At 37.6% G+C, this 12,986-nt stretch overlaps 1 protein-coding gene across 2 annotated transcripts; it reads right to left on the bottom strand.

Annotated features, from left to right (window-relative positions):
* Positions 1–716: 716 nt before the first annotated feature.
* Positions 717–5,272, bottom strand: LOC143851758 (growth-regulating factor 6-like). Of its 2 annotated transcripts, none has more exons than XM_077361246.1 (4): positions 4,751–5,272; positions 3,991–4,215; positions 2,406–2,751; positions 717–1,819 (listed from the first exon to the last, which is right to left on the bottom strand). In XM_077361246.1, exons 1-4 carry the CDS (start codon positions 5,115–5,117, stop codon positions 976–978), a joined length of 1,782 nt encoding a protein of 593 aa, XP_077217361.1. In that variant the 5' UTR covers positions 5,118–5,272; the 3' UTR covers positions 717–975. The 2 variants fall into 2 exon arrangements, with proteins under 2 accessions (XP_077217361.1, XP_077217362.1); XM_077361247.1 differs by having other exon boundaries at positions 3,991–4,167.
* Between the last annotated feature and the right edge of the window lie 7,714 nt (positions 5,273–12,986).

Here is a 12,986-nt window from a genome sequence, read left to right as displayed (position 1 = left end):
CATCGGAAGATTGAACGCTATTGGATCAAATGACAAAGGCATTGTTGAGAAAGAGATGGCTTTTCCCGATGAAATGAAACATTTGATTCATGTAACACGAGAAAGATTTCCCATCACTTCTTTCTGATTCCGCTAGCCCCTTCCAAATTTGAATTGAGAAATCAATGTTGGGGTCATCCGTCTAACGAGAAATTAGAGGCGTCCAGACATCTATATGACCAAGGCCTTGTCACGAGTTGGACTCGAACCAACACTTCCGGGAAAGGAAATGCACTAAAATCCTAGGGAACTTCTGTTTAATCGCGACTTTGGTGATCCGGTTCCCCAAGAGGGTACATCCGAGGAAAGCGACCGACAATTCAGCTCTCCTTCCTTCCAATTGTCCAGTCCGGTTCTTTCTTGAATGTGGAATCGCGTATCACTCCTTCATACTTCTATTGTAGCCCCCTCTGTGACGCCTGTTGTTCCTTGTTTGTTGTTATCTGGACCTGGATTCATGGAATTTCCATGAATTTTCTAATATCAATGAAGATATTCCTATCCAAAGACAAGTGTGCATAAAAGTAAGACAAACCCATGAAAAAAGGATCCACGGAGAGACAAACAGGGTTTCTTCATTTGCCAAGGCATCAGTTTCTCAGCCCAAAATAAATAGTAAAATCTATAAGGGAAAAGAAAACACCAAGCCAAAAAACAGAAGACACGATTACAGGAGATACAGAAAAATCTTAATTATATATAGCCGCAGAATATATAAGCCAAAAAGTCCGAAGCTGGCCGGCTCAAGATCCCCTGTGCAACCCTCACAGGCATTGCTTCACAAACCATACATGAGAAAGGGAAAAATAAAACAGAGAAAGAAATTGATGAAATTAAGATACCAAAGTCCAAGTTTTTATGTATGTAGATAAATCTCAACCTTCTTCCATCACCTTGCTTTTGTTTGATTGTCATTGTCGTTGACGCAGTTTCTTCTTAGTCGAAAGCTTGTAAAGAAGTGATGGAGGAACTTACTGGAGTTGAGCCAAGGAGATCATCATAGAGACTGGTGTTCATGTGGGTCTTGTTGTTATCAGCTCTTGGGCTGCTCCCTGTGCTGCTGTTAGAGGACCCAAAGCTAGTCTTTTGTAGGACACCTGTTGGGGATGACCCCAATGGAGGGCTTCCATCCCAGCCTTCAGTCAGGAGGTTTAGCGCTGACGAATTGTTCTTATATTCTCTTGGTGTGTTACTGATGTTCAAGACCTCTCCAAGAGGTCCTCCCATGGAGTTCTCCCAAGAGATTGGCATCCAGCTCGCCCGTCTTTGGGTCCCTTCACCTACTCCTAAATCCATTTGAAATGGGTAGAATTCGCGTGATAACCTCAATGGTGAGAGAGAGGCTTTTTCATCGGTAGGTGAGGAAGAGGGTGATGAGAAGTCCGAGGAAGCTACCGGGATAGAAATAGACAGTTGAGTGCTATCCGGTTGGATTTCTTCCATGTCAGGCCAAGTGATGGCTGAGCAATCAGCTTGGTTGTTTGGCCATTCATCAATGAAATGACGCAGAGATTGGGCTTGGGGATCTCGGTCATTCGGATCAGTGCTAGAATTGATGTTTCTGCTCTCCATGTAAGAATATCTCTGTGGACTCAGCAGGGTATCAGAGGAAATGAGTCCAAATTCTGTTTGCTGTTTTAGAAATGGATCCTCGTATGGGGTTTGCTGTTTTATAATGGGAAATGGTGAGTCTTTGGATTTCAGGTTCACAGAAGGTAGTATGGAAAGGCTCTGTGTATCTTGCATTCGATTACCGACATTCGATTTGTTCATTAAAATCCTGCAATAGCATATAAATGGCAGAAGGCATGAAAAAAAAACGAAGAAAAGCACAGAATGGATACAGAATTAGCTCATAGAATTAGGGATAAAAAGAAAATTGGCCACAAAATTCTATCTTTTTCAGTAAATAACACAGTCAACAGCATTTTAAAGTAAAATGAGATCTTGATCTTTTGAAAATGGGTAAATTCTACAAGAAGCCCTCATAACGAAATGCTTTTTACCATTGGAAATAAAACTTGGTTTGGTAGAAATCTCTGAATAATTCTGAATTCTAATAATCATAATCCATGAGAAACAACCAATTACTCCAAAAGCGTAAGCTGTTAGAGATGGTGTTATTTAATCATTTATGCTTCAACAATGCAAACATCTTCAAGAATCTCATTTACAAACAAGAGTCATTTTTACCAAAATAATAAAAGCCATTTACTTTTCTAGAAAAAGAAATAGGTATTTTAAAAGAATACCCAATTTTCTGCATTGTTCAAGACCAAGATAAATGCCATAGAACATGAGAAGGATAAAAAGAGTTGGAAACATAATGGAAAAAGGAAACCAAATCCATGAGGCTTATTTTCTACCTGCTGATATGCGTTGCAGAAGGATCACCACCAGGATGAAAGCCATTGATCTGCTGCTGACCAATGGTGAAGTTTTTAGAAGGGTCGCTGCCTAAAACTGCCGTCGCCACTGAAGGGGTAATTGGCATCACCTTTGCGGCGGCAGTGTTGGTAGCGGCATGGCCGGTTTGGCCTTCCACAGGCTTTCTTGAACGATGGCGGCCTCTGTTCATGTGCCGCTCGCAGTACTTCTGATCGGGAACCGCATCCCTTGAGCACCGCCATTTCTTCCCGTCGGTCCGACGACATCTCCCTGGCTCCGGATCAGTGTTACCACAGAACCCCAGATGGAAAGACCCCCATCTCGCTGCAATAGTGTGAGAGAAATAACTAAAAACAACGAAAAGCCCTATGATTTTTACATCACATAGACAGATAAATTCAGTTTAATTACTAAGATAAATTCAGTTTATTAGACAGACAAATTCAGTTTAATTACATGAAAGACCAAAGAGATAAATAGACAGATGAATTAACAAAGAACTAAAAAGAACGAAAAGCCCTATGATTTTTACATCAAATATACTGACAAATTCAGTTTAATTACTCAAACCACAAGAAACACCACAGAGATCTTCTGGTAAAAATTACATCTTTTGTAAGGAAGAAGAAAGTCATCAGTATTGGGTTAAAAATGTTAAAAGCAAAAAGGAAAGGATGATTATTTCTGCATCAAATCCAGTTAGTTGCAGCAGCTGAATCTATGAAATTCAATAAAATATTGGGTTAAACAACCAACATTTCATTTCTTTCTGAATGGGGAAAGACCATCACAGTATTTCAATCATTCCAGAAGAAAACAAAATCAAGATTTCCTTTTATTGTTTGTAGATAAAACAAAGACTTTCTATCCCTCAACAAAAGAACTATGTAGGTTTCAGCAGCTGAAATTAGTGCTGATCATTTGAAAACTAAAAATAAAGCAAGCTTACATATACTGGGTCAAAAAATCAACAAAGAAATATATAAATAAGGGATTTGCCAGCGTCTCCATCGCAGAAGACATTTCGCAGATGGTCTTTTGCATGTGAGAGCAGCCACCTCGTGAATGAAGACAAAATCTGATGAAAAGTGAGCCTGTGTGGCTGCTCTCACATGCAACAGACCATCAGTGAAATACCTTCTGCGATGGACGCTGGCAAATCCCTTTAAAATAATGACAATTTTTCAAAGAAAATACTTTAAGGCCCTGATTGGATTGTAGGAATTTTCTGGAAAAATTTGGAAAGGAAAAATATTTCCAAAATTACCTATTTTATTTACACATGGAAAAGTATAACTTGAACCAATCCTACTCGATTTTTACTTAGAGGTGGCTTCAATCTATGATGATATCCCTATACATTAGCCATACTCATTTTATTTCCCTTGCAATTGTGGAAAGAAAAAAATTTCCTGAGAAAAAATTTTCCATCAGAAAAATTTTTTTCCTGCAATCCAAGCATGGCCTAAGGTTCAGCTGCTAGCAAACTCCCAAGGGAATCATGCAGATCTTGTATGGAAATAACTTCATTTGTCTTTCCTTTTTGAAGGGAAAAAGACTTACATGTATTGGGTCTAAGAGATCCAGATGAAAATCCAGTAAATCCAGAGGGGTTGAAGGCTTTCCTGAATGGGACAAGTAAATTAGGTGGTATTGGCTCATTTGCATTGATGAATTTGTAGATCAAGGCCTGATGTTCTAGCTCCATCCATTGTGATCGAGTGAATGGCCCTTTAAACCCTGCCAAAACCCCATGCATGTTCCCATTAAAGCTTCCAGAACCCAGACCTGAAATAGAGTAACAAATGAAAGAAAAATAAGACAAAACAGAGACAAATAAACTAAACTTCAAAACACATCTCAGCAAAGCCAAGAAAAGAGTAATGGAAAATAAAACAAAAGAATAAAACAAAATTAGTCTTGAAAGGGAGATGGCTTATAATTTGTCTGCAACATTTAAGGAAGGTTAACAATGGGTATAAAATCAAGAGATTATTTTCCTGTTTTTTACAGAGAAAAAAAAACAACTGGTGGCAAGGGCAAGTTAAAAAAAATTAGTGAAAAAAGGGGAAAACATTAGTTTTTTCTTGACAAGACTTGTAAGTTGTAACTAAGATCTGTTGCCAAGAAAAGACGATCAATCAGGACAGGAATCCAAACCCAACATCATCATCCTTTGAAAGTCTAATCTTTTCCAACTAAAACACAGATCCATCAAAACCCAAATACTAAAACCAACCAAAAGAAAAAAGAAGGAAAATGAAAACAAAAGGAAATATCTTTCTTTACGCCATGCACATACATTTACAAGTAGTTTCCATACCTGGGTTCCTAGCATAAGGGTAAGATGAGTAGTAAGGCAAAGTTCCATTTTGGAAACCCCTCTCTACCAATCCATCATTAGAGACTAATAAAGCCTCTTGTTTGGATGATGAGAAGCTGAGCATTTGTTCCTGCCCATTTGGAAAGATCGAGTTAGATTCAAGCAGTGGCATTGCCTTAGATACTTCAAAATCATCAGTCCTTGCCATTTTAAAGCTCCCCCAATCATCATCCACCAACCCAGATCTTCCATGCTTAAGAAAACCAGATCCACACTCTTTTTGGCTGGTTTCAGCCTCTGAAACCAGGGATGAAAACCCATTTTCAGAACCCACCATGTCATCAAAACTCACCACCCCAAAATCCATCTCACCCTACAAAACCACCTCACAAAGAAAAGGTAACATGAGTTTGTGAGGGGAAGGTCATGGAAGAGTAGAGAAGAAGGAGTGAGTGTGATGATTAAGCTGAAGAATCAAAACCCAAATACCAGACTGGTTTTATTTGGAAGGGATGTGGGGGGATGCTGAGGTATATAATGGGAGAGAGAGAGAGTACAAGACAAAAGTGAATACTAAATGCTCACTCAATATCTCATGCTCACTCAATATCTCGGACATTCTTGCAAAATATCTGGTTTTTTGTTTAAGAAAAAGAAAAACTTTTTCTGTTACCCTTTTTGTCCTCGTTTATTTTTTGAAAATAAGAACAGGAAAATGATATCACCACAACCATATTTTAATAATTGCGCAAACTCAGCTTGTCTTTTCTTTTTTAATTAATTGGCTTGTCGAACTTTTTTGGAACTGTAATAACCTTTCGACCAACGTTTTAAATTTCGGGGAAAACAAAATTTCGATTAAAATTTTGTAACGTTTCGATTTAACCCAATTCCAATTTCGGTCAGAAATTTCTGATTTCTATCGAAATTTAAAACGTTGCCTTGGACAGCTCTTTATATAATAAAAGACAAGATGGGTTAGTGCAATAATTTAAACATGGTGGTGCCAATATCAATAGCCGAAAACTAACCTTCTACGTTTTTTCCTTTTCACATTTCTTAACAAATGTTAGGGATTTGCTAGCTTCCATCGCATAAGGCATTTCGTGGATAGTCTGTTGCATGTGATCACAGGCTCACTTTTCAGCAGATTTTGTCTTCATTCAGGAGGTGGCGATCACATGCAACAGTTCATCTGTGAAATGCCTTTTGCAAAGAACACTAGGAAGTCCCTAAACATTATTACTAAAGTTTCTTTTTGATACTCACCTTGTAGCAATATTTGACAAAATTATAAATAATCTATACAATTGAATTAGGCAAAGTTTTTATATGGTGTCCAAGTGCAGCTGCACATAATCAATGCGCTACCTTTGATGATTGATCAGTGGGTCGTCTGAGATCCTTTCGATGACCCAACAGAGTGCTTTCGCCGTTGGTGTTCTTTCCGATCTCAACGCATTTCACCGCTCCACAGGAAATTCCCTCTACCCCTACTGCACTCCAAGGATAGTGCATTTTTTAAGAGATTGTTGTTGGATCAAACATCACTGGCGACACTTATGTTGTATCGTAGTCACAAATTTCTTCGATTTTTTCAAAATACGGTGATCAACTGAAGAAACCCTAAAATAATATCCTGAGATTTTAAAAAAATATCGTCATATTCTTTTTTATCATTTACTGAGAAAAATATCATGTTAATATTATGATATATTATAAGATATTTTTTTATTTTATATTTTTCTAAAATTATAATTTTCAGATATTTTAAATATTTATTTTTTCCAATTTCTTACTCGATATAAACCAGAAAGAAACAAATCATTTTAAATGTCACGAGATATGCACTTCCTGAGAAATTCTCGAGACGAATATTTGTGACTTTGACGATACCCTATTATCTACATCTACCTGGACGCCAGATAATTTCACAAGTTATGCATTTAATTGTAGCATCTAAATAGATTCGGTAACGTATTACACCGGCGAAATTATAGATAGATATGGTAACACATTCAAATGCATCACACCAACTTGTAGATTCGGTAACGTATTCATAACGCGTAACACATCATCAATTGATTAAACAAATCATTAATTAGATTTTCGACGCGTGTTTACACCTATTTTTGGGCAAGATTGGTCATGAGAGACCAATCACCAAACAATGACCCGTTTGGATCGGGTCAAAGGAAGTTGGCATTTCGTAGGTGCAAAAGGAAAATGCGAATGGTGAAATCTAAAGACTAGACAGTTATCAGAAGTTCCCTTCTGCTTATACCTTTCCTTAAGTTCGATCAGTCAAGGGGATTGAGTTGCTAAATATCTACCCAATTGGGCAGGGTCAAATACGTGGCGCAACAGTTGTCACTTGAGGGACGGTGGGTGACAACAACTTGGAAGAAAGGAGGATGTGCAAATAATGGAGCCTGAGATAGGCAATTACAAGAAGAGTTCCCTCCAAGAGAATGTGGGGTATTGAAGAGCTGTTACCGAAATAAAACTATATAAGGAGACGATTGTCTCCATGAAGAAGATCCCAGAACAAAAACCCAAACATATTTAGCATTTATCTTTTATCATTTATCTTTTTGTACTGTCATTTACTTTTTGTTAGTTGTAGCTCTTCAGATTAAGGAAGCAATGAATTCTTCTTCTCATATGAGTCTGGGCTCCTTTCTCTTCCTTTCTCTTCCTTATTAGTAAAGGTTATAAAGGTTATATTCGATTCGAGTACTCTTTTACTCTCTTACTAGAAGTAGAAAATATCACTAACTCTTTAGCTCATATAGTCAAGCCTTACTCCATTCACTACGCTCATGGCGACTCGGTACTACTTCCTACTTTTAGGAATATTTGAAGACTTTTATCTTCTTTAGATTTGTTATTCCTCTCACTCGGTGAATCCTATCCTCTCAAGCAACAACAAGAGTCAGTGCTTAGTGAAGTCCCTTCCCAGTCTCGGCAGTTGTGTCTCATTCTCAAGTCTTTCGAACAGGCCTTGTGGCTACATAACAATTGCCATAGAACACGTATCAACTATCAGCAGGAGAGGCCTAGCTCAGGAACAACTCAATATTAGAGTGGAGTCGAAAGGAAGAGTGAATGCTTTAGTCTCTATTCACCATCTTTTGTGTTAAGTAAAGGTCTCCTTTCTTTTATTGTCGCTTTTGGAAGAGGCTGCTGCTATAGTCTAACTTAGAGCTCAAGGTCCTGCTTTTAATTCCTAATGCGGAATATTCATAGTAGTAGACTATCTATTACATGCACCGAATTCGTAGTTATTATTATGAATGGGTTTGGGATCTAGTGTTGCGGCTTATGTGAAACTCTCTGCCCTGGCACATCGTCATTCAACCACTTGAAATCTAGTTAGCTTGCTTATTAGCTCGACTGCGTTACCTGTCATTGAAACACAAGCTGGAGACGTATCAGCCTATATCCCCACCAATGTGATCCCCATTACATATGGACAAATCTGTACCTTAGGTACAAGCGAGGCAACACCCCTTCGCAGTAGAGCTCTTGTGGTAGAGTCAAGTGTTCTCTCTAATTCAACTATCCCTCGCACTGGTGTTTCACTTTCGTGTTTCTTTTAGCTAGCTATATCGAATGGTTTGTCGACCCTGAAAGTCATTTGCATTCTGTGTGCATCGGCGGCACTGTTTGCATTCTGTGCACATCGACATTCTAATCTCGCTAGTCATTCACATTCTGCACATGTCGACATATTGTTCACATTCTACATGTGTCGACATCCCCACATTTGGTGCCGCGTCTATACTGTAAAAAGTCCTTTTCATCTGTGTAAAGGCAGAGGACCCCTCTTCTTCTCAATTGCCTAAAACCGATCCCTCAAAAAGTCCTCTCCACACGCTCACACACACACACAACACCCATGAGTAATTTAAGACCGAACAACGTTTTCTAATCAGTCCAAAGGAGCATGATAGACTGATAGAGCTATCGACAAATTTTAGTTGTAAGAATGAAAATCATTTTTTGTTTCAGTCACATCTTAAATTAAACAATCATCTGTAGACTATCCACATCTCTAAATTTGGCATAGTGCTAATAGAAAATGCAGATGAATTGTGTGGGCAAGTTTAAGAAAATAATCTTTTAAGGTGTTTGAAATGCTTTTAAATATCAAAAACTTTGGAACTGTGAAGAAAACTGTGGATGTAGATGTGCCCACATCTAACATTTCTTCTCTATTTGATTTAATGAATAACTTCATTAAAAATAGGCTACTGATATTCCCACGAATATTTTTTGATAATAGGGCGAACTCACTTTGTTTACTCTTTGAATTACTTGTGAGAGTTTTTTGGGAATTGCAGCAGCCTTAGACAACTAGTTAAACAATGTAAAATAACTAAATAAGGTGAGTTCAGTTCATTGTCAAAATAGGGTAGTAGCCTAAAATTATTATTACTTTTTTTTTTTTTTTTAAATTTTTTTGAATTTTTAATTCTTATACATCATACATGAAGAAGGGTATTTATGTCATTTGGTCATAAGGGTGGTTTCTGTAAATTTTACACGTTGCTCATTGGTTTGACCTTTTTTTTCTGTTTGGTCTCATGCTTCTCCTTGCAAAGTCCGCAGCTGGTTTTGTACATTCTCTCTCTTCTTCTTCAATTAATTAACGAATGAGTGGGTGTGGGTGGACAAAAGATGCATGCATCCCACCAAATCTACAAACTAGGATCCTACTCAGCCCTAGTCCGCACTTTGAACTTTTGTCATTGTATGTAGTAGTTCTATCACAGTTTGATAATAGCACTACGAGGCTGTTTGACGTCTATTGCGACAAGAGTGAATAGTGTCATTATCAAAATATGATGATGTGAACATCAATTTTTCCCCATATAAATAAGAGGAATGCTAAACTCAATGGGCACCCTTCCAGAATTAAGATGAAAGGGTACCCACATTGGTTGAAAATGACCCAAGTGCATCTGTAATAGCACCTAAAAATGTAAAAATCAGAGGCATTAAATGCACTTTAGTGACTTTCAACCAATGGGGGCGCCCTTTCACTTGGCTATACAAGAGCGCACATTAGTTTAGCATTCCTCTATAAATAAATAGAATAATATTTGGTAAGTGTTGTATTCGCCCCATTTTCTTCACTGGGCCACCATCTTCTAGTGTAAAAATGTAGTTATAACTCATAAATATACAAAATGGGGTGCCCCATGGAAGAAAAGGGGGCAAATATATCACTTCCCTAATAATGTTTCTTGTTAGATATTATAAGAGAAAGTTTATTATTAAAGAAAGATTGAAATAAAAACCCTCAACACTTTCTCTCTTTCGTGAATGATCGAGATTAGTCTAACTGAAAACTAGGCTTTTTTTAATATCATCCATTCTTTCTAATCAGCTACACACTTAGTCGCGACTCTGAGGTAAAATCCACTCTTTGATTCCAAGGGAGAAAGGATCAAATTAGTGATGATATAAAAGCCTATCAATATAATTAGAGGAAGTCTAAATTGAAGGGAGCCATGGCAAAAAAGAGGTGAAAGGGCTTCACATCACCATCATGTTTGACTTTTCAGCCGTTGTTAATGCATGATGGTGATGTGAAGCCCTTTCACCTCTTTTTTGCAAGGGCTCTCTTCAGTCTAGGATTCCTCATATAATTAAGGGTTGCTTTGATAATATCTAAGAAATAAAAAAGGGTATTTTCGTAATTTTAAAAGTACAAGCGTTGGTAACGGTAACCTTCACCTGTAACTGTAAGACAGTAAGAGGGGTAGTAGAGGCTCAGTTTAGTCCCCATGTGGTTTACTTCTTCCCGGGAACACCCCCTCCTTCTAGTGTAAAAAATGTTTGTATTAATACACCAGTGGGGTTGGCCAACGGAAGAAAAGGGGGACAAATATATCACTTCCCTTTTTGAATTTTCAATTACTGCACTAAGTGTACTTGATTTGTCTTTAAGCTTCTTTTTAGCACTTGTGGGGTCAAACAAATGAACAATAACATAGTAAGGAGGGATTTTTCCTCAAGTATAGAAAGATTGATGATCAGCTCCTTTTAGAAAGGGTCACCACCCCTTCATCCTCAAATAATATTCAAATGGATTTCTCAAAGCAGTGCACATCCATAGCAACCCATCACCCATCTTTTTCTCCTTCAGTTTTGTTCCTATTTGTGCTTTTTGTCCTTTCCATCTTCTCCTAAACAATCCATACTATTCTAAAAGCGTAAACGACTGAAAGTTCACTAACCATCTTTCACCAAAATTCCATGCCCTTCTTTACTGCATTCTTCCCTCCATGTCCAATCTCGTTGGGGCATTTTTGCCATTTCCTCTCTCCTTGCGGTTCCTCTCTTCGACGAGAAGAATGTAGATATGTCTTTACTTTCCCTTTCCTTTGCAGTTTCGTTTTGTTCTTCTTTATGGTTTTATGGTTTGGGGGAATGAGTGAAGTCGGAAACCCAAGCCTCTCCTTTTAATAGTGCTGTTGCCTGTTGGTAGCCAGGAGGAAAACAAAAAAAAGGCTGTGGGGATTTTATCCGAAATCCATTGTGGGTTTCTTTATTTTTTTTCCAAATTTTTCCCAACAACTTAAAATATAAAATTATGTGGTTTTCTTTTTTTTTTTCCCAAGTTTATTTGGGTATGTATAAAATTTCTCCTCTTATTGGTGAATGTTTTTTTTTTTTTCATTGTTCGTAGTTATTGACATTGGAATAACGTCTCTCCAATGCCGGTGGATTCGACACATGGCAGACAGGTGCTCAATATTTCTTTGTTTTTGCCCATTTTCTACAAGTTTCTCTCGGGTGCTTGTAAAATCAATTTCATGCTGTTTCCCTTTTTTTTTTTTCATGTTTTGCTCAGTAACAAATATTTTTCAACCGAAGATTTTAGGATTAGATTCGAGAAATTTTGTTTCAAAGCATTTGACAGAGCGGCCATCAAGTTTTGGGTTGTCATGCAGGTATCAATTTCAATCTTGATGATTATGAGGATGATTTGAAGCAGGTGAGATGGAGATAGTTTTGGGTTTTTTTATTTTCTTTTTTATCTTTGCTTTTTTAGTTTTTTTCTTATCTTTGAGCTCTGTTAGAATCAGAAAGTTAATGTTCTTTTCTAACCATACATAGTTTTGGTTGTTAAATTAGATGTGATCCATTTTCTCCTTTATCCTTTAATAGGACCTGCTTATAATTTTGACAGCAGAAACTCCTGGATGTGAGCATATATTAGTAGGAGAGAGTTTTATTATGTCTTCTTTGGTTAATCGGAGACCTTATCAGATGGTGCATGTTTTTCTAATATTGAACATTGGCAGTTCCTGTGTCCACAGAACCTATGGTGTTATTAATGATACTTCCATACCTTGTTTTAACCGTGATTCTGAAGATATTGACTTCAATTTATGTGTAGAAATTCGTGTTAACTTACTTTATGAAGGTATTGACTTCAATTCATATGTAGAAACACAGGAGCTCGAGCAGTTACAGGTTAAGATTGAGCAGGGCACTTGTTACACGGGAATGACTGGTATGGTAATGTCTCAGGATGATGTAGACATTACATTGGTTACTGTGATAGATGGTTTGGTGGTAGAGCTTGGAAGATCCTTTGATGAAACACTACACATTCAAGATGATGTTCAGGGAGGTGCACTTTTCCATGTTATAACTTCGGATAGGGATGGGATAGGTCATTCAGAGGGTATGATGTGCTCAGAGTTGAAAGTCAAGTAGAGTAGTGCTTTAGATGCAAATACTCAGAAAAGCTTTAGCAAGACTGCAATATTTCCTTCTTCAGAGGAGATGCTATCATCGTTTATGTCTATGGATCACAGGAAAACTGATGCTTGCTCCATGCACATAGTGTCAGGAAAGCTGAGTCATGTCTGTGCTTGCTCCATGCCTCTGCTTGTAAGTCTCAAATCCATCTTTTATATGATTTTCATGGATGCAAGAAATCAGGAAGGCTGATATCTCATATTTTTTGCAGGATTTCTTGATGGATTTTTCTCTAATTCAGTATCTGCCCACTTATGAAGTGGCTGTGGTCATTAACAGCTACTACAAAAACAGGTAAAAGTTGTATTCGATCATGATTTCTTATTTTTCGTTCACATTCTCTTTTAGATCTTCAACCAACTTTCAAATCATGATTAGATTTCTCAGTCTTGCGAATTATCAGAACATGGTAGTGGGCATATCAGTGGCCTGTTTAATTTCCAAGAGTGCAATG

This window comes from Tasmannia lanceolata, unplaced genomic scaffold, assembly GCF_043159265.1.
Source record: "Tasmannia lanceolata isolate RefF3 unplaced genomic scaffold, GAP_Taslan_0.1 ptg000018l, whole genome shotgun sequence".
Taxonomy (NCBI): Eukaryota; Viridiplantae; Streptophyta; class Magnoliopsida; order Canellales; family Winteraceae; genus Tasmannia; species Tasmannia lanceolata.
The sequence above is the reverse complement of the archived record's forward strand: the minus strand, read 5'-3'. Positions and strand labels throughout refer to the sequence as shown.

What these genes read in the sequence shown, in the direction of transcription:
- LOC143851758 (XM_077361246.1), bottom strand. Translation starts at nt 5,117, where the DNA reads ATGGATTTTGGGGTGGTGAGTTTTGATGACATGGTGGGTTCTGAAAAT. An exon ending in ATCTCTTAGACCCAATACAT is followed by an intron (nt 2,752 to 3,990) that starts GTAAGTCTTTTT and finishes ACACTATTGCAG; the next exon opens with CGAGATGGGGGTCTTTCCAT. An exon ending in TCTGCAACGCATATCAGCAG is followed by an intron (nt 1,820 to 2,405) that starts GTAGAAAATAAG and finishes ATGCTATTGCAG; the next exon opens with GATTTTAATGAACAAATCGA.